This window comes from Prionailurus viverrinus, chromosome X (assembly GCF_022837055.1).
Source record: "Prionailurus viverrinus isolate Anna chromosome X, UM_Priviv_1.0, whole genome shotgun sequence".
Classification (NCBI taxonomy): domain Eukaryota; kingdom Metazoa; phylum Chordata; class Mammalia; order Carnivora; family Felidae; genus Prionailurus; species Prionailurus viverrinus.
Genome location: NC_062579.1, coordinates 51,182,801 through 51,210,393, shown reverse-complemented (window position 1 = coordinate 51,210,393; position 27,593 = coordinate 51,182,801). Strand labels below are relative to the sequence as shown.

Below are 27,593 nucleotides of genomic sequence, written 5' to 3'. Positions count from 1 at the left end.
TGGGGGTGATGTGTGGCCCCCCATTTCCCCCCGCCCCCCACCTGGTCCTATACCTCCCATGGGAGGAGCCCCTCCCCCTCCCCCTGGGGGGCTGGAGCTGCTGTCAGTGTGTGGTGGAGGTCTGTCCTCCCTCCCTGCTGTCACTCTTCCCGAGTCAGGCCCTCATCTAGGGTAGGCAGTGCCTCCAGCCCCAGTCCTCCACCACCCTGGCTACTGGAGAAGGACACCATGGTATGGAGGAGCATGAGAACAAGGACATACAGCCGGATCCTGCTGGGGCTGAGGCGGGAGCCCCCAGAGACCGGCAGCATGGAGGGCTTGTGGCTGATGTGGCCTGGAGGGTCATGGCGGGGATGGTAGTGGTGGTACTGTTGGTGGTAGTGGTGGAAATAGGAGTGGTGGAATTGCTGGTGGTGGGTTTTGGGGGCCTCAGTCTCCTTGAACTTCTTCTTCTCCGACTCACAGGAGACCCACTTCACGTCACAGCACTTGGTTTCCAGCCGCTTTGGCGAAGTATCCAGCAACCCTGCCAATGGATAAGGAAGGTGTGTGGTGGGGTGCTAAGGGGACAGATGGCTTTCCTAGAGAGGAGATTTTCAAAGCTGGGAGTGCTCTGGTAGCCCTGCCCAAGACTCCTTTCCCCTGACCCCTCAGCACCTACCCTTTCCGGACACTTCTCTCCCAGGGACCTGAGATGGTTTCTCTGGGATGACTCCTTGGCCAGGGCATGTTGTTGATAGAGATGGCCCCTGTGCTCTATTCCTCTTGACCCTATCCCAACCTGGGGACCTCACTGTCAAGTCTTCAAGGCACTAACCTTCTTCTAATCTGACTTCCCTGTTGTCCTCCCTGCTCCCACACCCCCAACCTGGTACCTGCCCTAGGCCCCTGGCCTTCTCCCTCCTTCCCAGTTTTCTGCCTTTACCTGTACAGATAAAGCCAGGAAGCCCTCCGTACACCATTTCCTCATTGTCAGGGAGTATAAAGGGGCACCGGGTCTGCACCTCCAGGCAGTATTGCTTGCAGGGCACCCAGCGCTGGCATTCCTGCTGGGTCACGCTGAAGTATTCTGAGCACAGCCAGGCCTTGTAGACAGCCTGTGGGGAGAGGAAAGAGTGTCAGCCCAGGCACCAGCCCCTTCCTACCTCAAAGGAAAGGGATGAAGGAGGAGTGTAATTGCCCACCCACCCATCCCCAGGATCCAAGATGTGGAGAAGAAGAAGGGTTTGGGTCAAGACCACTACATGCTACATTAAAATCTCTCATCTCATAGTCCAAACTCCCAAGTCCCCTAATCTGCAGGCCTCCAAGACTTACAATTTTCTCATTGGTAAAATCACAAAACTACTCCTGTGTCAGAGCTGGAAAGGGCGTTACCAATCATCCCATCCAACCCTGCTCTTGTAGTCAAGCCAAGGAGCTATCCTGGCTTGTCTGAAGTCACTGACAGTGAGGTAAATTTTGTTTCTGTCCAATTCAGCAAACATTCCTTTGGCTGATGGTGTTAAGTTTCTAAATTCAAGAAAGAGATGGACATAATAATCCTTCCTCTACCTCATTAGGTTGTTATGTGCATCAAATAATATGACACATATGAAAATGTTTTGTAAACTCTAAAGTGTGATACAAATGTGAGGGGTTATTTTAAATAAACAGGAATCTGCCTTACCAGGCACCACATGTGCTTTCAAGCCCTAGTTAATCCATGCTCTGTCCTGTTGGCTTCAGCCCTGGTGTGGAGCAGATGCCACCTTTCTTTTGGAAACCTTGCTTTGCAGTTTCATTCCACAGTATACTTCCTGTTCCTCATCTATCCCATTCCTACCAGGCACTGGGTCCTAGCTAGGAAAGGTTCCCTGCTGTATACTGTTTGGCTATCAATAAGCCCAGAGTTTTTCAACAGTGACACTACTGACACTTTGGACTGGACAATTCTAAAATATTTTATAATTAATTAATTGATTAATTCAATTGAAGTATAGTTGGCATACCATGTTACATTAGTTTCAGGTGTACAACTTAGTACCTCAACAACTCTATGCTCTATCACCACAACTGTAGTTCCCATCCATCACCATACAACACTAGTATAATACCATTGACTTTACTCCCTGTGCTGTGCCTTTCATTCCTGGGACTTATTCGTTCCACAACTGGAAGCCTGTATCTCCCACTCCCATTCACTCATTTTACCTGTCTCTTCATTCCCTCTGCTGTGGCAACCATCAGTTTGTTCTCTGTATTTCTAGGTCTGATATTGCTGTTCATTTGTTTATTCATTTGTTTTGTTTTTTATATTCTACATATAAGTGAAAATGAATGTGGTATTTGTCTCACTCTGATTTCACTTAGCATAGTACATTCTAGGTCCATCCATGTTGTCTCAAATGGCACAATCTCATTCTTTTAATATTTATTCATTTTTGAGAGAGAGAGAGAGAGAGAGAGAGAGAGTGAGAGAGACAGAGCATGAGCAGGGGAAGGGCAGAGAGAGGGAGACACAGAATCCAAAGCAGGCTCCAGGCTCTGAGCTGTCAGCACAGAGCCCAATGCGGGGCTTGAACCCATGAACTGTGAGATCATGACTTGAGCTGAAGTCAGATGCTTAACCAACTGAGCCACCCAGGTGCCCCTTATGACTTTTATTTTCATTCTTTTATATTACACACACACACACACACACACACACACACACACACCTGTCTTCTTTATCCATTTATCTATCGATAGACACTTAAGCTGCTTCTATACCTTGGCTATTGTAAACAGTGCTGCAATAAACATACAGATGCATATACTTTTTCAAATTAGTGTTTTCATTTTCTTTGGGTAAACACCCATGGACTGGATACTTTTTTGAGGGGGGCTATCCTGTGCATAATAGGATACTGAGCAGCATTCCTTGACGCTACCCAGTAGTTGTCAGTTAATCCCCCCCATTTTTGTGACAACAAAAAATATATCTGGCCATTGTCAAATGTCCCCTGGGGATCACGCAAAATCATCTCCCATTGAGAACCACTGATATAGCTTTTTGCTACTGGAAGTGTGGACCTGGACCAGCAGCATCACCATCACCTAGGATCTTGTGAGAAGTGCAGAATCCCGGACCCCACCCCAAACCCACCACTTCAGCACTTGCATTTTAACAGGATGCCCAGGCAGCTCTCATGGATGGGGTTACCCTGCTCACATCCTCCTCATATCTTCAGGGGCACCTTCTCATGATTGTTTCTCATAGCAATGGTTCTTTGATTTCAACGGACCTCAGAAACTCCTGGGGCACTTGTTCAATATGCAGATGACTTCCTCCAATTCAGCTTCAAGAAGACTAAGGTGGGCTTAGGACTCTGCATTTTGAACAAGGGTCCTGGTCACTCTGCTGGCAGAAGCCTTTCAATCACACTATGCGCAACATGGTCAGTGCTTCTTACACGAGCTTTAAACATTTACAGGGAAATACAAATAACTTTACCATGGACATGGACTTTCACAATGTGTCCCCACAACAGCCTTTTCTAAAGCAGAGGGTGGTGATGGGTGGTGGTGGTAGGTAGTAGTGGGTTATAGTAGCAAATCGACCCCCTGAGAAACAAAGTGTTGTTTGATACTTAAAAAAATGTTTTTTAACATTTATTCATTTTTGAGAGACAGAGAGACAAAGCATGGGAGGGGCAGAGAGAGAAGGAGACATAGAATCTGAAGCAGGCTCCAGGCTCTGGGCTGTCAGCACAGAGCCAGACGTGGGGCTCCAACTCACGGACTGCAAGATCATGACCTGAGCCAAAGTTGGGCGCTTAACTGATTGAGCCACTCAGGCACCCCAAAGTGTTGTTTGATACTTTGATAACTTGCTGGCATCTCACATTTAACATGCTCTAAGTCTTAACATGAAGTTCTTGCATTTTTTTTACCCCTCACTCCCAAGTTTTGAACATTTCAATGAAGTTCCATGGCCATCTACCCAGGTATTCAATCCAGAAACCTAGGTGTCAGCCTTATTCCTCTCTTTCCCTGCATCCCCACATGCAGACATGCCCATTCTTTTTTTATTTTTATTTTTTTATTTTTATTTTGGCTTTTGAACTTTATTTTTTTTTCAATATATGAAATTTATTGTCAAATTGGTTTCCATACAACACCCAGTGCTCATCCCAAAAGGTGCCCTCCTCAATACCCATCACCTGCCCTCCCCTCCCTCCCACCCCCCATCAACCCTCAGTTTGTTCTCAGTTTTGTTCTCTATGCTTTGGCTCTCTCCCACTCTAACCTAATTTTTTTTTCCTTCCCCTCCCCCATGGGTTTCTGTTAAGTTTCTCAGGATCCACATAAGAGTGAAAACATATGGTATCTGTCTTTCTCTGTATGGCTTATTTCACTTAGCATCACACTCTCCAGTTCCATCCACGTTGCTACAAAGGGCCATATTTCGTTCTTTCTCATTGCCATGTAGTACTCCATTGTGTATATAAACCACAATTTCTTTATCCATTCATCAGTTGATGGACATTTAGGCTCTTTCCATAATTTGGCTATTGTTGAGAGTGCTGCTATAAACATTGGGGTACAAGTGGCCCTATGCATCAGTACTCCTGTATCCCTTGGGTAAATTCCTAGCAGTGCTATTGCTGGGTCATAGGGTAGGTCTATTTTTAATTTTCTGAGGAACCTCCACACTGCTTTCCAGAGTGGCTGCACCAATTTGCATTCCCACCAACAGTGCAAGAGGGTTCCCGTTTCTCCACATCCTCGCCAGCATCTATAGTCTCCTGATATGTTCATTTTGGCCACTCTGACTGGCATGAGGTGATATCTGAGTGTGGTTTTGATTTGTATTTCCCTGATGAGGAGCGACGTTGAGCATCTTTTCATGTGCCTGTTGGCCATCCGGATGTCTTCTTTAGAGAAGTGTCTATTCATGTTTTCTGCCCATTTCTTCACTGGGTTATTTGTTTTTCGGGTGTGGAGTTTGGTGAGGTCTTTATAGATTTTGGATACTAGCCCTTTGTCCGATATGTCATTTGCAAATATCTTTTCCCATTCCGTTGGTTGCCTTTTCGTTTTGTTGGTTGTTTCCTTTGCTGTGCAGAAGTTTTTTTTTTTTCATAAGGTCCCAGTAATTCATTTTTCCTTTAAATCCCTTGCCTTTGGGGATGCAGACATGCCCATTCTTACTCCACGTCCAAAACTTCGTGCAGGTCACTGTTGTCTGTCACCTGTACAACAGTCTCCTGTGTGGCCTCCCCACCTCTACTCTTTATTTTTCCAATCCACTGTTCACACAGGAGTAAGAGTGATCTCAAAATGTCACCAGATCATATTACTCCCTTGCTTCAAACCCTTCAATGCATTTAGAATAAAATCCAAACTTTTGACCACAGACTTCAAGCCCCTGCAAAACTTGGCTCCCATCTGGCTTTCCAACCTCATTTCCTATCTCTCCCTTCAAGCTCATCATGCTCCACATGCATAGGTTTTCTTTCTTTTCCTTGAAAAGAAAAAAATGCATGTCCTACTTCTTTCCACCTTGGGGCCTTGGCTCATACTGTTCTCTTGGCCTGGTATGTTCTTCCTCCCACTTTTGGCATGACTAGGTCCTTCTCATCTTTCAGGCCTCAGTTCAAATGTCACCTCCTCAAAGAGTGTCTCCCTAACCCCTCTAGCTAGAAGATGCCTTCTCATTATTCCCTCTTTTTCTTAACTGTTTCTTCACCACAAGTATGATTTTGTCTGCATCCTTGTTTTGTTTTTCTCAGACAACTTCACTAAAATGTGAGATGCATGAGAGCAGACATGGGTTTGTCTTATTGACCATTGTGTACTTATTGACCACTGTGTCTGTAGCACAATATACATAAAAAGGTCTGTTTATTGAATGAACGGGACAAGTCAATGAGGACATGTCCCTACTCTCAAAGAAATTCCAGTTTCATCGATGGATGCATCTAATTTGAATCTATGGCATATGATCTATACTGTAGGAGAGGTAAACCACTGGTCATTGGAGGGAATCAAATAGAAAAGTTGGGAAAGCAATCAGTGAGAAGATAACAGCTGACCTAGAACTGAAAGTAGGATTTAAAAAAAAATTTAATGTTTATTTATTTTTGAGAGATATACAAAGCACAAGCAGGGCAGGGGCAGAGAGAGAGGGAGACACAGAATCTGAAGCAGCTGAGCTGTCAGCACAGAGCCCGATGCGGGGCTTGAACTCACAAACTGTGAGATCATGACCTGAGCCGAAGTCAGACACTTAACTGACTGAGCCACCCAGGTGCCCCTCAAAGTAGGATTTTAGATGGGATCGGTAGAGGTGAGACAAAAGGGCATTCCAGGCTGAGGCAACAGCTTAAGTGGAAATATGGAGGTAAGTAAATGCATGGGAAGGGTGCCAACCTCCTGTGGATGGACATTTATTTCCAAGTTTTTATTGTTATAAACAATGCTTTGTACACATGTCTCTTGCACACCTGTGCTAAATTTTATTTATATAAACCTTTAAAAGTGAAATTTTGGGGGTGAAAGTTACGTGCAAAGGAATGAGAAGGGAGTGAAATAAGGATGTAAAAGATCAAGTGCAGGTAAGAGGCAGGGTAAGAGAGAGGTGGAGGGGTAAGAGTGCGGGTTAAAGGATAGAAGAGAGTGGCAGTGAGGTAAGGGGGTACAAGGCAGGAGTGTGTAAGAAAGAGAGGGTGAGAAAGAGTGGGTAGTTGGAGAGTAAGAAATGGTGGTGATGGGGGTATGCCTGGGGAGAAACAGCAGAGGAATAAGAGATGGAGGGTAAGAGAGGTAAAGGGATGCAATAAGGGTGAGAGAAAATGAAACATAAGAAAGAGCATGGGGATAAGAGGGTGGGGACATAAGAGAGGGGGCTGTGAAGAGGAGGGGTAAGAAAGATGAAGTAACAAAGATGAGGGTAAGAGAGAGAAGGGGAATAAAGTTGGGTAAGGAAGATGGGGATACAAGAAAGCAGAAGGAGGGTAAAATAAACAAATGCAAGGCAAGAAAGGAAAGGAAATCCCCACAGCTAAGGGCCCTAGTGCCTCAGAGAACACCCTCCATCTTTGGGACCAAGTGCAAAGGTGAAGCTCTGCCCATAGCCATTGCCCCAATCTCAGCAGCTTGGACCCAGGATCCTCCTCAATCCTCACCCCAAAGTATGTGCAATTGCCCCTTCTTCCACCGACTGAGTACAGAGGTCTCTGTCTCTGTAGGATTCTCCCTGGGCTCTTTCAGCTCAATATTTCTGCTCCTAACTGGAGGGTATTATGCTAAGTGAAATAAGCCAGGCAGAGAAAGACAGATACCATATGATTTCACTCATATGTGGGTCTTGAGAAACTTAAGAGAAGACCATGGGGGAGGGGAAGGGGAAACAAGTTACAGAGAGGGAGGGAGGCAAACCATAAGAGACTCTTAAGGACTGAGAACAAACTTTGGGTAGATGGGGGTAGGGTGGGGGAAAGGGGAAAGTGGGTGATGGGCAGGGAGGAGGGCACTTGTTGGGATGAGCACTGGGTGTTGTATGGAAACCAATTTGACAATAAATTATATTTAAAAAAAATATTTCTGTTCCTAGGTGAGGAGGCCCAATTGGAGTTGCAGCCCTCCTCCCAGGCAACTGTGATTAGCCTAATAACAGGCTATGGTGGCTGGGCACTCACCTGTATGCTCTGGGAGGGAGAGGGGGAGGCAGGGGTTGGGAGAGGGGTGGCCTGACAGTGGGAGTGTGGTCTTTCTAATTAATTAGAAGACCCTCCCTCAAGCCCCATACCCCAAGCCTGGGTCACCATGGCAACAAGTGGGTGAGCAGATTGCCTGAGGAGGACACCAGGTCTGTGGGTGGTTAGGCAGGAACAGGCAAGGAACTAATGAGGGGAATGGAGGAAGAGCAAACAGGAGCTGAGAGGTAATCCAATTTCTTGGCCTCACAGAGGGCCAGCTGAGGCCACTGCTGACTCACCTGCTTCAGAGGTGGTCTGGGGTCCTTCTCCAGTGAAAAGTCTGGCTCTCAGGGCTACCACCTGGGCAGCAAGCCTGCCTCAGTTTCTGCAGCCCTTTCCCCTCACCGGGCCTAAGTAGCTTGCCCTGACTCATCAGTGTGAGGACTGAGCCAGAGGCCACCGGGTTGTTTGGGCAGTCACGGGGGCAGCCTCAATACTCATCCATAAGGATGGGGAAGAGCCAAGACATCCAGGGTTAGGGAAGCTGTGGGGCTTGCTGGAGGTGGGGCATGTAAGGAAAAGGAAGAAATGTCTCAGAACCAGACAACAGTCAGTTGGGAGACCCTTGGAGGTCTTTTGCTCTAGTCTCTCAACGCTGGCTGCATGTTAGAATCACTCGGAGGGTCTTTAAAAAATTCACTCCAGACCAACTAAGTCAGATTCCTTGTGGGTGGGACCCACACACATGTAGTTTTTCAAAATACCCTATGTAATTTTAATATGCAGGGAACTATCAGTTTAGCCCCTCTACTTGCATTTCATAGATGAGGAAACTGAGGCCCAGGAAAAGGGGAATGACTTGTTTATAGTCACATAAAATACTGGCAGAGGGAGAAAATTTGAATCTGGTTTCTTGACTCCAACTCCAGGATTATCCTACCAATAGCCTACCAATGACTGGACAATCCTACCAATAACTGCAAATTCCATATGCAGGGGCAGGGCACACCCTTGTGCCCATATGCATGGGCAGGGGAAGAGAGAACCAGCCTGGCTCTGGGCTTTCAGGCTCTTCAGACTCCAGCCCTGGCAGAAAAGCCTTTTTCATCATGTCCTGTCCTCTGAGCTTAACCATCCTGGACCCTCTAGGTAGCAGCAGAGGATGGGTGGGGTTGGAAGACCTGACCTGAAAGTGCCCTCCTTTTCCTAAAGAATCTCCCTTTCCCACCTCAGTCAGGCCACCTCTGGGCTCACTCAAGTTCTGGCTGTTGCAGCCAAGTTGCTATGGGAACTGGGAGGGTAAGGAAGCAGGAGGTAACTAGAGGGAACACCAATTAACCCAAAAAGGAAGCTGGGAAGGCTATCCCGCCCCTCCTCCCAGCTGGGCTGCTAAAGAACTCTTGAAATGGGAGCGGGAAAGATGAGGGGGATCCCAACCCCTTCTGGGCTCTGGAGCGGCCAGTTTAGGGAGGACCAGGAGAACCTGGAAAGCCTTACCTTCCTGCTTCCTGGCTTGCAGCCCTGACCAGGGCCTTCTCATCACTATGCTCCTTTGGAAAGACGTATCTGACTTCTCCTGGCCCCCAGGGTGCTGTGTGAATGCACAAAAGTGAGTAGGTAGGCACACAGACCAAAGTCAAGACTCAAGGCCAGAGGGTTTAAAAAGAGGAGGCATCCTGGACTCCTTGGTTTAAGAGCTGGAAAACCATCCAGAGAGGAGAGCTTCTGTTCTTGCCAACCAGAAAGTCGGCAATTTCCTTCCTGGATTCCAACTTGCTAATGTCCCTAGGGCCTGTTTCCCCATCCAAATCCTCCCTACAGACCTTCTTTTTATGGTTGCTTGTTTTCTTAATGTACTTCTGGGACCCTTGGCCAGGAGCTGCCGCTGCAGAGCCCATGGAGACAGAGCAGCAATCTGGGCTGGACTTGGGGATGAAATCCACTGTCCACTGCAAACAAGTAACCACCCTACCCCCAGATTTTACCTAAGGGGAAACTGAGGCCCAGTAAAAGGGATTGGCTTAGGAAGTCAGAGGCATGCAGGCAATCAACTACAAAGCCAAGATTAAAATGGGTACTCTGACAACTAACCCCTTGCCTCTTTGCACCACATCCATCAGCACACTTAGAATTGTGTGAGGTACCTCCTTGGGCAGAGTCTGAAAAGAGCCATGTGCTCCTATTCCTGATTCTGGGCTTTCAAAGAATTGGATCTGAAAAGGATAAGGTCAAAGTCAGTCTCCAGTTTGGGGGAAGGAGATCATGGACATAACTCTGGAGACAGCTGTAGTCACTGGGATTGGCAGAGTCAGACTGGGATTAGAGGCATGACAGGGCAAATCCAGGTGGATAATATGGCTTTACTTAAGTGGATATAAAAATAAGCAACAGCTTTCCTGCTTCAGAGAATGAGCAGTCATGGGTCAAAGTGGCCTGACCTAGCTTGGAAGAAAGGCAGGTGAGATGGATGAGAGGTGGGTAAGAACTTAAAGCCACTGCAGTTCCAGAAGGACCTCACACATCCAAGCTTCCTAGGCCATCTGCTCAAAGGCCAATGGCTGGGTGGGCCTGGCTTGGCCAGGAGCAGCCTGGTTAGTGAAAAGTGGTGTTCCTAATGCAGGGGCAGCTCTTAAGGAGCCTAGGTGATCCATATCAATTACATGAGCAGAAGAGGCAGGTTTATGACCACTCCAGAATGGAAGTGACTGTGAGAGTCATCACGACACTTCCCTGTCTGCTATTGGAATTTCCATTCCAACATCACTGCCAAACACTATTGTCACAGGGCTCTTACTCTCTCCCAGAGCAGCCCATATCTTCAGACAACTCTAACAGTAAAAGAAGTTCTTCCTTCTTTTGAGCTAATGCCCTCTCTGTGGCTTTACTCATGGCTCCTACTAGCTCTATAATCAGCTTCCTATCCTCTTTGATAGTCCTGAAGTTATTTGTAAACTTCCCTGAATCAGGTCTTCCCATTCATTTGTTCGTGCAGTGATCACTTTCTGAACGTCTTCTGACTATCTGGCGCTGTGATGGGGGGGAGGGGCTACAGATGATGAAGATAAGATTGCTATCTTTAAGAAGAAGGAGAGACAACAATGTGAACCAATCATTATAAGTCACTGTGATAAGTAAGTAGTATGTGCTTGGTACAGTGTTAGCATAGAGGGAGGAGTGATCAACTGTTTTGAATGCTGGGGACATGAAAACATCTCCATGTGGGAGAGGCTTGAATTGGGTCTTGGAAAAAATTAGTACAAGTTCACTAGGTGGAATAGGGCAGGGATAAGTGTATTTCAAGCAAAGGAATCAGTAGGTATAAAGGTCTGGAGGTGTGAAATAGTGCTGGGTTCAGACACTGTAGGTAGTTTAGCATAATTAGAGGCTGCAAAGGGAGATGTAATAGGAGGTGAGGCTGCAGAGGAAGGCCATGCCCATATTATGATATGTTCCGGATGCTGAGGAGGATGTGGACTTCATCTTATAGGGAACTGAAAGCTTTTAATGAGTTTTAAATAATTGCTTTTTAAAAGATCACTTATCATCACTTCTGTGGCTAACTTTACAGACTGTATCTGAAAGTATGGATGATGGAGTGTAGGCATCAAGACTGAAGGTAGGGAGACCAGTTAGGAAACTTTTGCAATAATCTTAGTGAGAGATGATGGGGACCTCAACTAAGGCAGTAGCAGCACAATTAAGAAGTGGAGAGAAGGGGTGGATGAGAAGAGATGTCAAGGAGGTAGAACCAACAAGATAACTTATGGGGGTAGGGAATGAGGGAGAGGGAGGGGTCCAGGATGACTACCAGGTTTCTGGCTTGAGTGTCAGGATGAATAGTAGTTTCTTTCATTAAAGAAGGGAAATCAGGAAGAGAGGTAGATTTGGGGGTGCAAAAGATGAATTAAGTTTTTGGCCATAATGGGGCACCTGGGTGGCTTAGTTGGTTAAGCAACCAACTGTGACTTGGGTCATGATCTCATGGTTTATGAGTTCAAGCCCTGCATTAGAGGGCTGTCATCTCTGCTGTCAGCACAGAGCCTGCTTCATATTCTCTGTCTCCCCCTCTCTCTCTCAAAAATAAATAAAACAATCATTTAAAAAAATAAATATAAAAAAAAAAGTTTTTGGCCATATTGACTTTGAAGTATATGTGGGTTAGGTAGGTATAAATGTCCAGGAGCCAGTTGGATATAATGGTCTGAGCTCAGAAGGAAGATCTGGGCTAGAGACAAATCACCAAGGGATAGGGTTAATCATTAGAAACATGGTAGGACTGTACTTTCCCCCACCCTTTGAAGATAAGCATGACCATATGACTTACTTTGACCAATGAAATGTGAGTTGAAGTCACATGGATCATTTTTGGGGAGAAGCTCTAAGAGTTGGTATATGATTTGCCATTCTCTTCCCTCTGCTGTTGACTATGGAAACAGTATTGAGAAGCTCCTGTCCTCCACTAGCCTGGGTCTCTTGGTGACTATCATGAGCAGATGATCCCTGCTGACCTGTTTCAGACATGTATGGTGAGCAAGAAATAACTGTTGTGCTAAGCCTCAGATGTTTAGGAGTTGTGTGTTATCACAGCATAATGTAGCTCACCCTGACTGATAAAGCAATAGTGAAAGCCAAAGAAGTGGATGCTATTGCTTAGGGAGAGTGAGCACAGAGAGAAAAGAACCAACAGTGGATCCCTGGAAATCACTAACATTTAAGGGGAAGGTGGAGGAAGAGAATCTGATGAAGATAGGGGAGTAGCTTAAAAGATTAGAGGAGAAACAGAAGAGAGTGGCTCTTTTTTTTCTGAAAATTAGGGGAGGAGAGAGTTTCCAAGATGAAGGAGTGGTCAGCAGATAAGGATTCAGACAGAAACATGCTGGCAGTCCCATCATGGTGAGAGCAGTTTCAGGGGATCACTGGGGGCAGAAACCAGACTGAAGCCAATTTAAAAGGGAATGTGAAGGAAGAAAAATGGAGATAGCTATGTGTAGACTACTCTTCTAAGAAGCCAAATACTCCCAGTTTTTTCAATTATTTCATAGGATGTGGTTTCTAGTTCTCTCTTCTATCCTGGTTCTTCATATTCAGATGAGTTCCTATTTTTCTGTGTCCCTTGCAACTGAACCCAATACCCAAATAGAGTTTATCAACACAATCAAATAGAAGTATCAGCCCTCCTGGCCTGGAAGCTCTGTTTCTGTTAATGCAGACTAAAACCACATTTGCTCTCCGGAGGACTGTGAATCCAAATTCACTGTGTGAATCCAAATTCAGCTGAGAGAGATGGAAAGAGATAGGCCTGCCTGGAGTGTGGGATCAAAGACATAGCCTAGATCAAAGTCCCTGAAAGGAGCCCAAGCCTTCTGGTAAGACATCTGTATAAATTAAATCCTTGAAACTGTAGGCTACCTGAGGACAGGGATTTTATCTTAATTATCTGTGCATTGCCCTTAGTGTTTACAGCTCTGATGGGGAAATTGGAGATGCATTAGCAAAAAGTCCTAGAAAACTAAGCAAATAGAAAAAAGAGGCAAATATTAACTCCAAGAAAACAAGTTGACCAAGGAAGAAAATGTAATCCAGTATTCTACATGACTCAGCTGTGAACAATATTTATAGTCCTAATGATGTAAAAAAGGAATACTCTTAAAGTCAGAAGTTGTGATATGCCAATATTGGATGTATGAAGGGAGGGGAAGTATGTGTACACATACAGTGCTGCTGATAGTAAGAGAGCAAATCTGCCTCTAATAAAGTCAATAGATATTTAAAACAGAAAAAAATCAAGAAATAGCATTGGCATGCCATTTTGAACTGTGGGGGTAAATATCAGAAAAAACAGCTAAGAGATTTGAAAATATTTAAGTCTAAAGAGTGAGGCTCTAGGGTTGAGCAGAAGGCTTCTGTTTTAATTTTAAGCATTGAGATCTATATTTAGCATTTAAAAGACAAATTATACATATCTTTCATACACATATACACACACTGATATTTAAAACAGAAAAGTCAAGAAATAGCAGAACTGGCATATCACTAGAAATGTAGAGATAAATATTAGAAGAAAAAGGTAAGAGAATTTCTGTAACACTCATTCTGAAGAATGAGTATACATATGTAGCTTATACAGGTTTCTTAACAATAAAACAAAAATCTCCAAGACTTAATCTGACCAACCTCACCAGACTCAGGCCCAAAGCCCCAGGTCCTGTACTACCCAGTCCTGGGTCATCTACTCCATTACCACTGCCTGGGCCATGAGGTTGGGCCATGTAAGCTTAACAGGCCAACAGAACTAATGAGTGGTCCTATAGCCAAAGAGAGGAACTAATGTGAGAGGAAAGGAGCTTTGGGGGCTTCTGTGCCCAATGGCTATGCAGGCCACCACAGGAATGTTGCCAGTGTGACAGTGACAGCTGTTGCTTCCTTTGAGCTGCACACAGACATATGCAGCATAAAATCCCACTGCCCCCTCCCAGGCACAGGTGTTTGCCACACACTGCTAGTCCTGGGCCCAGGCCCAGAAAGCAATCTCTAGCCTTCTGCAGGGATCATTGTGAAACCAGCTTCCTGACCCTGCCTTCTTCATTCCCCAAATGCAGTACCTTGATAGACAGATGAGAGGCTGAGGAGAACAGAGACCTGATAAAAGGATCTGTCAGCTGTGTTTGGTCTCTAGGGATGAGGTGAATCAAGGCTTTGGAGTCCTTCCATCTCTGCCTCTTTCTTCCTCAACCTAAGCATGTCTTTGTGCCCTCACTTCTAGAATCTCTCCAGTTGCCTTCTGGCTCCTAACCTCCCACTCCCATGCCAGACACTTCACCTGCTCCCAAATTACCTTTCCCATCTCTTAAGCAGTCCATCTTGGTATTGTCAATCTCAATTGGGTATTAAACAGTCATTTGGATTAAACACATCTAATTAAGGTAAGAATAATAACTAGCTGCCATTTGTTAAGTGCTTGCTATATGTCAGGCTCTGTTCTAAGCAACTGACATTTATTAACTCCTTGAATCCTCACAACTACCCCCTGAGGTGGAGACATATTTACAGGTGAAATAGGAAGGACCAGAGAGTGTACATAACTTGCCAAAGGTCACAGTGAATAATAATAATGGTGGCTACCATTTCATGAGCATTTTCCATCTCATAGGCACTGTAGTCTTAAGAGGTTAGCATGTTGTAGGTCAGTTAAGCATCACAATGACCCTGTTTTGTAATTTCAAGTGTGAAGAAAGTGAGGTTCTAAGAGAGTGAAAGAAAATGTTCAAGATCTCAGCAATTATTTTATGGAGAAGACAGATTTCAAAGCCAGATTTACCTGGACTTTAGTGCCCAAGCTCTTATATCCCGTATTGCCCCTTGGCTGGTACCTCTCCATTTCACTATTACAATTAAAATAATTAGCTGGTTACTTAAATCTTTTTGATAGAATTTCAGGTCAAGTTGGGGAAAGATCTCTAGGACTGGATGTGAGAGTGATTTTCCAAAGTCAGTGTATTTAGGGGCACCTGGGTGGCTAAGTCGGTTAAGCCACTGACTTCAGCTCAGGTCTTGATCTTGCAGTTCATGAGTTCGAGCCCCACATCGGGCTCTGTGCTGACAGCTCACAGCCTGGAGCCAGCTTTGGATTCTGTGTCTCCCTCTCTGTCTGTCCTTTCCCTGCTTGCACTGTCTCTCTCTCTCTCTCTCAAAAAATAAATAAACATTAAAAACATTTTAAAAATTTGAAAAAAAATTAAAGTCAGTGTATGCAGCCCATTTCTTGTATGAATAAGGTTTTCTTTGTAAGGGGATGTGAAGGGAAGAATGTTTGGGTACTAGGGGCTACGAATGACCATTTCCACTCTCCCATCAAAGCACTCCCTTCCCACTTTCCTCTAAACACACACACAAACACACAACTTAGGAGATGGAGATGTTGAGAAGAAGCAACTACTGCTTTGTTTCATCCAAACCCACCAGCTTCCTACCCACAGCTGAAGGCTCACTATTTCTGCTTTAATCTTTGGCAGCAGGTGAAGGGAAGGCTGTCTCCTTGTAGAAAGGTTTTCTTGGCTATGGACACTAGCTGTCCTGTCACGGGTCCTATCATTTAGGGGCTTCTGGAACAGTTTTGCCTTGGAAGATTCCAATGCAAGAGTCCATTCCTTCAGAAAGGCCTCAGGGCACTCTACCTAATCTCTCCTACCCAGGTTGCCCCATAAATGTTCTTCACTGCAAAGCCTTTGCTTAAGTCAGATGGAGAGTTAGCTAAAGCTAGGTTCAGACTCTGGCTCTGCCAGTACTAGCTTTGTGAACTTGGACAAGTCACCTGCAAGGAGGCAGGGACTCAGCCACTAATTTGCTATGTGGCTATGAGCAAAGTACTTTCCCTCTCTGGGCCTTAGTTTGGATCCAAGATGATGATCCCTAGGGAGGCAGCATGTATGAGGAGAAGACAGGGTCAAACATCTTTAAACTCAGTCCTGCAGTCAAATCCCAGGTCTGCTCTTACCAGTTATGAAACCTCAAGCAAGTGACTTAAATTCCCTGATCTACATTTTCCTCACCTGCAAAATGGAGATAATAAAAGCACCTATCCTTACCTTTCTATAAATTATGTTGGCAAGGCAACTAGCACAAAGCTTTACCTATAGTTTAATTGTACTGGCACAGATTGGGCAGTACCATTGCCTTCTGGCAATCAAATCCCTGGATTTGACCTGGACTCAAATCCCAGCTCCAACTCTTACTAGCTGAATGACCTTGAGCTAGTTTACTTAACCTCTCTGAACCTGTCTTCTCCTATGTAAAACAGGGATACATATTTTTGCACTTCCCAAGGTAGATGTAAGAATTAAGGGCCTGGGATAGTTCTTTTCTTTCCATTCCCTCCTTTCAGCTCTAAGATTGAAATAACAAATGAAAAAAACAACTGACACAAATGTGATCAGAAAAAGGTTAAAACTATTCATACATATAAAAGAGTACATATAAATCAATAAAAGAAACACACAAGATATAAACAGACAATTCACAAAATGGGCAATACAAATGGCCTACAAAGAAGAAAAACAAATTTTTGACCTAAGGAATGCAAATTAAAAGCCAATGCTCTGCCATTTTTTCAACCCCAACTTAGTAAAGCTTTAAAAATATGATACTCAATACTGGAAAAGGGTGGTAAATTAGTCCCACACTTGTGGCAAGGATATAAACTAGATATGGATATAACCCTTCTGGAAAGAAATTGGTAAGACAGAAATTTTGTATGTCAAGAGCCTTGAAAAGAGTAGGACTCTTTGATTGTGTTAGACTAGTCCCAAATGTTCATCCTGCAGAATTAATGTTTATGCTCCCATTTGTATGCAAAACAAAGGAAAGAAAAAGTCATTTGGTGTGCAAATGTTTATGTAAGCTCAGAGAGAGGGGCAGAAGGATACACACGGAATTGTTAACATCAATGACCTCAGGGCATAAACCTCTGTATTTTTAGATTTGGTCCATGAGTATGCATTATTTTGTGATTTAAGAAACTCAGCAAAGTAGAGAAATAAAGAAATGATTGACATAGCATTTATTAAAAAAAGGAATCATAGATCTGACAGGGATTTGTGAACAAAGATATTCATCACAGCATTAATTGTAATAGTAAAAGTTGGAAGTAAAGTAAATATCTCACAATAGGAGCCTAGTTAAATAAGTTGCACTATATTCCTGTGATAGAATATTGAAAACATCAAGAATGATGTTTTCCAATATTTAATTACATGGAAAGATACTTGGCATAACTTTAACAGTAACTTTAAAAGAGCAGGGTGAACAACTATGATTTCAACTATGTAAAAATAGATACTTCTATCTATTAGGATGGCTATTCTCAAAAAATGGAAAATAATAGGCGCTGGGAAGGATGTGGAGAAATTAGAACCTTTGTGCACGGCTGAGAAGAATGTAAAATGGTGCAGCTGCTGTGGAAAACAGTGTGGTGATTCCTCAAAAAGGTAAATATAGAATTATGTGATCCAACAGGTCCACATCTAGGTATATACCCCAAAGAATTGCAAGCAAGGATTCAAACAGATACTTGTACACCAATGTTCTTAACAACATTAGTCACAGTAGCCAAAAGATGAAAGGAAATGAAAACATATGTCCACACAAACACTTGTCCATGAGTGTCCATGGCAGCTTTATTCATAATTACCCAAAGGTGGAAACAACCCAAGTACTCATAGACATGAATGGATAAACAAAATATGGTATATCCAGAGAATAAAATATTATTTGACTATAAAAAGGAATGACACATGCTACAACATGGATGAACCTTGAAAACATTATGTTAAATGAAATAAGCCAGACACAAAAGGACAAATAGTGTATGATTCCACGTAGATGAGGTACTGAGAATAGTCAAATTCACAGAGCCAGAACATAGGATAGAGGCTACTGGGGGCTGGGGAAGGGAGGTATGGAAAGTTATTGTTTAATGGCTATAGAGCTTCTGCTTAGGAGAATAAAAATGTTTTAGAAATGGGTAGTGGTGATTATTGTACAACATTGCAAATGTAATTAATGTCACTGGATTGTACACTTAAAAGTGGTTAATATGGTAAATTTTATCTTATGTATATTTTACTATAATGGAAAAACTAAAAAAATATATATGCCAGAAAAAGACCTATTAGGAGGAGATACACTATAACATTAGGAGTGTCTCTGGGTCCTTTTACCTATTGTACTTCTATTTTCAAAATTTCTCAAAGAGCATGTCTTTGGTAATTGGAAAAAGGGGTATTTTTGCAAGACTCTGAGTCTATAATTCTGGAAGCTTCACTTGGTGTTAGAAGTTCTAGTTGAGTTTAACCCTAAGCAGATACATTCACCTTTTACAGATCTGCCAGGTGGCCATGCTATCTGCTGAAAACCAAATAAGAAGACAGGAAACAATGGTAACCCCCATACCACTACATGTCTCTCTGCAGCAGCACTTGGTGAGTTGGCACTTCCTTCTACTCCCCCAGAGAAGCCTAGCCATCCCAGGCCAGGGCTCACCAAAACACTGGCAAGGGAACTAGGTGTCCAAAGCTCAGGACAGGCGTCATCAGGCTCTGGGGTGACAAGGTCTCACTGTTTCCCCTACCAGCTCTCCCAGCAGGTGCTGGGTGGGGCTCAGGCCTGCACCAGGCCTGTTGAGGAGGACCTTCTCCTCTCCTGCACTGGTTGGTCTTTCTAGTGGGTGAGGCTGAGAATGTAGGGAATACCTTCCCTCCAGGCAAGGGGAGCCCAGTGCTTCCCACCTCTTTTGTAGAGCCCACGGAAAAAGAAGGCAGCAAACACCTCCCTTCCTGGCACCCATCCTCTGTCACTATCCCAAGAGGGTACTGGTGATTGTTGCTGGGTCCCAAGGACAAGAGACTGGGGTACCAAGCCAAGAGGATTTTGGTGGATCCCCACTTTGCATTTGAGTGACTCCAGGGTACCCCAAGCTGCCAAGAGGCCTTGTTGGACTTCCTCTGAGGTCAGTGTGGCTTTGCAGCCCAGACTCTCAGTAGCCAGCTGGGCATTGTATCTGACAGCTGAAGGACACCATTAACATTTTCTTTATACTTGTGTGCTCTGGGGAAAGAACAGACAGACCTGATTATGTATCCCAGTCCCCCCACCTTTGGGCTGTGTGGCATGGGTGGGTCACTTCCCTTCACTGAGCCTCAGTTGTCTCATTTGTAAAGTAGGGATAATGATAGTACCCACCAGCTAGGATGACTGTCAGGATTTAAATGTGTTTATGGACACCTATAAAGCCCCTGTAATCTCCCAGGCACTCAAAAGCCCCCTTTCCCTTTCTTATCCCTTTCTGCTTTGGCACCAGTCTGCCTAGCCTTCTAGCCCAGAGACTTGTGGCTCAGGTTCCAGCTCCCTTCTCCAGAATCCATTTGAGCAGGAGCTTTGGTCCTGGCAGCCCCTATTAGTCTGTAGTAACTCCTTCCCTCCCCAGGGCCAGCTGCAGCTTGCCTGTGCCCCTGCTCTCCCCTCTAAGCACCTACCTGGCTCAAGGTGTCAAAAATTCAGGCTGTTCTGAACCCCCTCTTATGCCTAGGGAGAAAAGTCTGATCCCACATCCCTGGCCACTGGCATAAGCTTTGGTGTACGTGCCTCTAATCACAGGAACACAACATACCCATTCTCCAGAGACCTCCCGGGTCAGCATTGGAGAATGGTACTTCTGGAAGCCCATATTTGTCTAGACCCCATCAGAAGGTGCCCCTGGCTTTCTAGCAAACACCTGCAGCTGGGATGTGCATGAAACTGAGACAAGAGCTGAGGTGGGGGTGGAAGGCACGTTTGATGCCCAGTCTGCCTGGGCAGACAGCAGGTAAACAGCCTCAGAGGGTGGGAACACAAAAGAACTGCCCTGAGGGAGAAGATTTTCTAGGGCAAACTCCCACCCTTGAGCCTGAGATGTCCTCCTACATACCCACCTACACACGGAGGGGTGGGTGTGTCCTTTCCCTGAGGTACCAATGCCTAGGGAGGAGACGACAGGCACCTATATGACTTAGAAGCACCCTCTCAGGCTAGTGATGTGTTCTGAGGTCCTTGACCCTCCTTTATCCTCAGTCCCGCCCACCGTCTTCCCTTTCCTCACCCCACCTCCACTGTGTTCAGCAGACTTTTCCAGCAGACCATGAGACTAGGTGGGAGGCTGCTGGGCTCCCTTCCTCCACCTAGCTCCCCCCACCCCCACCTTCAGGAGATACCAGCGAATCCTTCCTGGAGGTTCCCGTTGCTATGGTGACTATAGTAGTCAGGCACCAGCCTGTGGGAAGGATGGGAAGTATCCATGAAGAAGATTGTGTGTCCAAGTGAGTGTGTGTCTAAGTGTGTGTGCATGTCACACATACACATGTCTACCCTGAGCAGGGAGCAGGAAGGCAGGGAGGACATGAAAGCAGAAAGGGAGAGGAGGAGGGAGGGAGAAGACAGAAGAGGGGGCCAGAAGATGGAAGGGGGTGCAGGAGAGCGGATGGGGATAAGGGAGGTGAAGTGTGAATGGGGTGTGAGAGATGCAAGGGGTGAGGGGGCATGGAGGTTATCAAGGGAAAGAGGTACAGTGCAGGGTGGCAGGAGGGAGTGGTTAGGGCAAGGAGCCAGAGAGGGGAAGAACATGGGGTAAAAGTTGGGAGGGGTGTGTGGTAGAGGTGGGTGATGAGGGGAGTGGGGTGGGAGGGGAGATGGGGTGAGGGGATGGACGTAACTGCTGGGAGAAGTGGGGGTTGGATGAGTGTAGGTGTAGGGGTAGGGATAAGAAAGTGAGGTGTGGGTGCAGCTTGTGAATGCTCTGGCATGATCTTCTAAGAGATTGGAAAGGTTGTGTGGCCATTGGTATGTGGGTTGGGTGTGGGCTAAAATTTGAGAAGAATGTGGGGGTGGGGGTAGGTCAGGATGGGGGTGAAGGGGTCTGGAGAGGTGTGGGCAGCATGAGGTCACTTTCCTACTCCCACGTCGAATCCACTATATCCCTGTCTGAGCTATGCACATTGCCTCTTCTCTGGCCCTTCTCTTCCCAGAAGCCCAATGCTCACATTCCTGGGCAATGAGCTTCTGTGGATTTAGAGACTCCTCCCCAGCGGAGGCTTTCCCATGGTTCCCAGGAGGCCCCTTCTTAACTGTCTCTCCCTCCCCCCACCCCCAGCATGGACCAGGGATTCCTCTCTGCCTTCAAGAACCCTGGGTCAGGGAGGCCGACTGTGGGGCACTCCTAGCATGTAACCTCGAGTGACAACAGGGACCACTGGCCAACTTGGGGCATCTGCCCTTTGCCCAGTGACCTGAGCTCTCTGCTCTCAGTATCAGTGTCAGCCCAGGAGTCCTGCTTGGCAGGAAAGCTGTGGCAGGTGGGAGGAGAAAGGAAGGCAGTGAGGCAGAAACAGCTGCCAGCCAGAGTGGAGGAAGAGCAAGGCCCCAATGGGTATGGGCAGAAGGCAAGGTGCTGGCTCTGGCAGTCCCCTCCTCTGTGTGTCAGGCCCCTCTCTCTGGCCCTTCCCATCCGAGGCTCCTGTTCAGGGAGCAGGATCTGCTCACGGGCCTAAACTCTGGACTGAAACAGACCTCAGAGGTCACCTGTCCAACTCCCCCCCATAATCTGGAGTTAGAGTCATCTCCATGGCATTTCCTCCAGGAGTCTGCCTGAATCAGGCCAGACATTTACTGGGAGCAGGAGGTCATTTCCTTCGAAGGCAGTCTGTTCCCTCTTTGGAAGGAAAAAAGCTGTTAACTGGGCAACTCTGATGTGCCAGGCCTAGGTACTGTGCAGACTTCTCATTAATGATGACCTCACAGGGCTGTTATGATGAATTCACTCCATTTTACAGATGAGATGAGTGAGGCTCAGAGAGTTGAAGTCCCTAGCTCAAGGTCACACAGGTAATAAGTAAAAGAGCTGAGTTGGAACCCAGGACTTTCTCACTACAAAGTCCCTGGCGGGGGGGGGGGGGGGGGGGTGCTAAGCAGGACATGCCTCCTTTGCACCGTGACAGCTCTTCTGAGGTTGGAAGTCAGAGACCATATCCTCCTGAGTCTCCTTTTCGCCTGTTGAAACAGCTGCTTCAACTCTGTCCAGGAGAACTCAGGTTCCAGCCCCCTCCCGACCTGCTCAGTGTGAGATCCAGAATGAAACACACACAGTTTGCCAGGTGGGTTCAAGCCTATCCAGAATAGAGTAGAACTATCACATCCTTCCTTGGCACCAACCTTTACTTATGTGGCCCTATGGCTTGTAAGAGAGCTAATTGTCCTCTTGGGATTCTTTCCCTTCTTGGATGAGAATTATGAAAGAAGAAGCCAGGGTTTTGTTTTCATTTCCACCACTCCCCGTAGTCGCAACGTCCTGAATTTTGAGTAGGAAAGGGGCAGAGGTGGGGGAAAAGGCAATCAGCAGCAGGCAGCGGCCTGGCAGGGTTGGGACGGGGGAGACCTATGGGGGAGTGAGGTGGCTGTCCAGTAACCACGGGAAGGGCTGGGAGTGAGGGCCAAGGGGAGGGGGAGCTAAGAGCTTAGGGGGAGGGTGTGTGCACAAGGAGATGAGGGAGGGGTGGAGCACCGGCCTGAGGTTGGGAGAGGTCGGGGTGGGGGTGGGCAGCGGCCTGCCTAAGTTAACATCCCCTACTGTGCGAGAGGAAGTCAGTCGCACATTAAGGAAATGTTCCAGCTGGTACTAAATTGGGAGGTGTCACAGGCAGCAGTGAGGACAGGTATGATTCGTGGGGGCCTGCATGGCCCAAAACAGGGGCAGAATGTTGCCGAAAAAGAGAACAGGGTTTCTGGGGCTGCCCCGGAAAGATCTGACTGAGACACTCAGGACAGGGCCCCAGGAATGGGGCGGTTACCTGGCCCTGGACCAGGGGTTCCAAGCTTGGTTTCCAGAAGTAGAGGAAGCTTCTTCACCCTGGCCTGGGCTACAGGCTCTCTACCCAGGAGAAGCTTTGAGGATGGGGCATCATCTCCAAAGGATCCCCTTTGGGGCAGGGGCTGGACAGGAGGGCTTGGAGCCTAGGGGCAGGCTTGGGAATTGGCAAAAAGGACTGGGATAGAGGTGGAATGGTGGGGTGAAGAGAGAGGGGCTGCAGGTAGGAGCAGAGCAGGGCTGCCTTCTCCCTCAGTGCCCATAATGCAGCTGCAATCCAGAGTCCTGGGGGCCTATGCCTCAGCTGAGGGAGACAGCGCTGAAGACGAGGGGGAAAGACTAGGATAAAGCTGGCACTGCCCTTCTCCCAGCACATCTGGCAGCAGGAGAGCAGGCAGAGTTCACTTGAGAGGGAGAGCAAGAGAGTGACAGTGACAAGGAGACAAAGGAGAGCAGGGAGGGCTTCAGCCAAGGGGAACCTGATGGGAGGCTACGGCAAAAGCATGCCTGTGCTCCTCTGCAGAACATGTAGGTTGGAGGCTTGGCACTCCTACGCATCAGCTAAGTGACCTCACACAAACTGCTGGATTCCCCCTGCACCTCAGTTTCCTCATCTGTGAAATGGGGATAATGGTGCTGGTATTGCCATCCTCCTGGGCAGTTGTGATCTCATAATATATGCGAGTGAGGGTAAAACCCTAAGCACAACATCAATGTCAGATGTTACATTATTATTACAAAACACTATCAGCTATCTCTTCCCACTTAAATCTCACAAAAGACTGAGGATGTAGGCAGAGTGAGGATTAGGGTCCCCGTTTTACACATGAGGAAATGGAAGCTCAGAGAAGTGAAGTGACATGCCCAAGGTCACACTGCTAACAAGTGGCGGAGGTGATAAGGCCTCCTGAATCCAGAACATCCTTTCTCCTACATCAAACTGCTTGGTAAAAATAAGTAATATGAGGGATCATTATTTAGTGTGGCATCAGACAGAGCTTGAAGGCAACTATAATATAGGAAAAATAAACCCATGGGAAAGTTGTGGTGTGGTCTCTCAGGCATCCTGGTGACAGAAGAGAAGAAAAATGATTGGGGCCATGGGATTGGAGGGAGGGCCACAAAGATAAACATCCTTTATTATTCTGTCTGCTAGTGGACCACATCCCTCTGCTCTCACCGAGTGTATATCTGTTACTGACATCGAGGGTGTGTGTCTACATGACAAAACATGTCCTTCTTCATATGACAGTTCTTCCACCTGTGTGTCTCTGACATCGTGGGGAGACACGCCTGTGGGGGACACGGTGTCTGCTTCTATGGCACTGTTTGTGGGTGCGACAATCTCTCTATATCTCTGTATGACTTTGCCTGGGGTGGTGGTGGTGGTGTATGGAAGTGTGTGTTTGTCTATCTGTCTGTACACCTTTAAGAAGTGGAATATCTCATTTGGTAGTGTGAGTGAGGCAGTGAGTCAGCTGAGGCAGAGGGAGGCGGGAGGGAGACTGCTAGGTTACGAGAACAGGAAAAAGGAGGAGAAAGTGAAGTCAGGAGCAAGGAGCTGCCCCTTTTCTCCCCAATCCCCTGCCCAATCCTTAAGAAGCTCACGAAGAGCATGGAACCCTGAAGAAGTCCATGGGGGTCACATTTCATGGAAAGGGGGCACTTTCTGCCCCTCCCCAAGGCCTCAGAGGGAGACAAGTGAGGATAGGAGTCACTGTCTCCCTCTCCAGCTCTTGGCCCCTAGCTCCAGGATGAGTGAGGCCACCACCCCACCTGGTCTCCTCCTCACTTGACCCTTTGACCTTGCTGCTCTCTTCTCTCCCCAAGGCAGGCCACCTGGCCAGGCTGAGCAAACAGGGCAGTAGCACCACATCCCAAAATGCTTACAGCCGCCATGCACCTCTTGTCCAGAATGACCCTGCTGAGGGTCAAGAAGTTTCTCCATACCCAGCTCTGCCCTAGGCAGGCCCATTCTGCTGCGGCCTCCCCTCTCCTCTGGATGCCTGTTCCTAGCAGCCAGACAGCCAGCTTCCCCTCCACTGCTACCCCAGTGTACTGGGAAGGCACTAGGAGTTTTGTAATGCACCAGCCTCCAGTGGCCTTCCCACAAGCTGCTGTGCCCTGTTCCCAACTCCTTTTATCAGGGACAAGGACCTGGCAGGTTCCCTCCTTGGGACAAGACAGGCAACCCTGGGCTCCACCTCAGGTCATATAAGGTCAATAGAGCCTGGTGCCCCACCAGCAGGAATGCCTCTCCTCTCACCCATTGGCAGGGGCCAGAGGGTGAGGTTTAGGTTGGCAAATATTTCTCCTTCCACTTTTGGCCTTCCCCCTGCACCAGTCAGTCCCAGGACATTCAATTCCGGCCGAGGTAAGGAAGGGGACACCACTGGCTGAGAATGAAGACTGGGGAGCCAGATCCCTCTTTCCACCCCTTTGTCTGTGACCCCTCCCTCCTCATGCGGGGGCGGGGCACCAGGAAGCCCCAATCCGAAGGTGCCCAAACCCGGAATTAATAGAAGTTGGCCAGGTGGTTAACTGACCTGAATCCCTGAGGCCCCTTCTCTGGGGAGGGTCCCAAGGTAGCATTCTTAGTGCTCTACTGTGAACGGTGGGGGTGATGGGAAGAGGTGAAGGCGGAGACCTCCTTTTTTCTCCGGGTCCCACCGCCACCGCTCCCGCCGCCGAGGTAGGTGGTGTGCCCGCGGACGCCAGTCCCTACCTTACAGCCTTTCGTGCAGGACCGGATTGAGTACTCTTCTGCCTGTAAGTATTTATGCAGCACGAGGTCGAACTCGTCATATTTTTCCTGAGCATGTCGGTCGAGCCGCTGGTACGCCTCGATACAGTTGCTACACACCTCCCAGGCCCCGGAGCCTGGGCTGGCCACCACGGCCAGAAGGTCCCCCAGCAGGGTGTCCAGGCTGCAGTCCAGGCTGTCGGGGCGGTCCATGCCCAGCAGCAAGTCCCAGACCGTGTAGGTGTCGCAAAAGGAGAGAGTGAAGTTCCGAAAGTGGCCTTTGAGCAAGTTTTTTTTGGCGGAGGGGAACTCGGCCGGGGCACGGGAAGGGGAGTCAGGGGGCCGCAGTGGGGGGGCTGGAGTAGTCGGTTCAAAAAGTCTCTGCAAAGATTGCAATTTGGTGCAAGCTGCGTCCAGCCCCGTGGGCTCTGGGACGCCACCGCAGTCCGGCCTGGGACCGGCAGCGGGGGCAGCTTTGGTCAGGTTGCTGTATTGGGGGCCGCAAGTGCCCGGGGATGCGCTGGGCTCGCCGGGCGGCGGCGGCCGCAGGGGCAGCACCGCGCGAGGAGGCATCGGCTGCCGCTCCCGGCCGGTCCCCCAGGGCGGCCGCATGGCGCTGCTCAGCTCCCTGGCCCGGGGCCGGGCCCCCGCGCACAGCCACAGATGGTCAGCGAGCAGCACGGTGAAGAAGAGCAGGGACGCCAGGGACAGTCGCCATCGCTGCGCCCGCTCAGAGTCAGCGCAAGGTTTGTCGCTTGGCCTGGGAGCCCAGCAGCAGCAGCAGCAGCAGATAGTCAGCGCGGCGGCGTCTTTCCCGGGCCACATCCAAGCGCCCCTGAACATATTTCAGGGGGGTCCGGGCTGGAGGGATCAGGTAGGCGCGCGGCCGGACGGCCGTCACTGGCGGGCGAGCGGGCTGCGCGCCGCTTCGCGCTCCTTGGCGCCGTCCAGGTTCTACCTCGGAGGTTGCATGGTGAGGCAGGCCACCGGCCCGGGGCCCCGCTCAAGGCCAGAGTCGCGGGGTGCTCTCGTGCCGTCCCCGCGCTCCTCCCGTGCTCCCTCGCTCGCAGTCTGGGCGCCGCCGCCCGGCCCGCTAGGCACTGCCCGGTGTCCCGGCGGGGGGCGGTGCGGGGCACTGGGGCGGTGGCGGCTGCGGCGGCGGCGCCGCACTCCTCATAGTGTCGGGCCCCTCAGCTGCCCTCGGCTCCGCGCCACTCCACTCCGCGCCGGCGGCCGCCCGGCTCGCACTCTGTTCTGGCCGTCTCCGCTCAGCGCAGCTCTGCGCCCCTCAGCGCCGCCGTGCGGGCCCAGCCACCGCGCTCCGCTCGCTCGCCCCGCGCCGCGCCGCGCCGCTCCCGCCCGCTCGTCCGCCCGCCCGCCTGCTGCCTGCTCCGCGCCGCTCCCTGCCTCGCTTGCGCCCTCCTAGGCCTGCCGGCCGGCCCACTGCCCGGCCCTTCGGGCTTCGCTCGCGCTCTGGCCGTTCGCCCGGGCCGGTCCCGGGCCGGCTCCGCTCCGGCTCCGCGCCTGCTGCTCCCAGAGTTCTGGCTCGGGCGGGCCACCTGGCTCCTGGCGGCGCCACAGGCACCGGACGCCGACACGGGGCTTCACTTAGTGCGCCTCTCGCTTCCGTCTCCCGTTAGCACCGCTGTGGCGGCCGCCAAGCGGCACGGCCCCGTGGCTCCCGCTGGCCATGCCCCCTCAGTCTGTCGCCATCTTCCGCTGTGCGGAGAACACCTTGAGAGCCAGAGTGCGAGTGTGTTGGGGGTGCGGGGGAGCGGGGCGGAGAAAGAGGCACTGA

At 48.5% G+C, this 27,593-nt stretch overlaps 1 protein-coding gene across 1 annotated transcript; it reads right to left on the bottom strand.

Moving 5' to 3' along the window:
• Positions 1-27,593, bottom strand: NALF2 (NALCN channel auxiliary factor 2). The gene is made up of 3 exons (XM_047845071.1): positions 25,778-27,593; positions 926-1,097; positions 1-526 (listed from the first exon to the last, which is right to left on the bottom strand). The coding sequence occupies exons 1-3, from the start codon at positions 26,636-26,638 to the stop codon at positions 141-143; spliced, it is 1,419 nt and encodes a 472-aa protein (XP_047701027.1). The 5' UTR covers positions 26,639-27,593; the 3' UTR covers positions 1-140.

What these genes read in the sequence shown, in the direction of transcription:
- NALF2 (XM_047845071.1), bottom strand. Translation starts at nt 26,638, where the DNA reads ATGTTCAGGGGCGCTTGGATGTGGCCCGGGAAAGACGCCGCCGCGCTG. An exon ending in CCTGCACGAAAGGCTGTAAG is followed by an intron (nt 1,098 to 25,777) that starts GTAGGGACTGGC and finishes CTCTCCCCACAG; the next exon opens with GCTGTCTACAAGGCCTGGCT. An exon ending in TCCTGGCTTTATCTGTACAG is followed by an intron (nt 527 to 925) that starts GTAAAGGCAGAA and finishes ATCCATTGGCAG; the next exon opens with GGTTGCTGGATACTTCGCCA.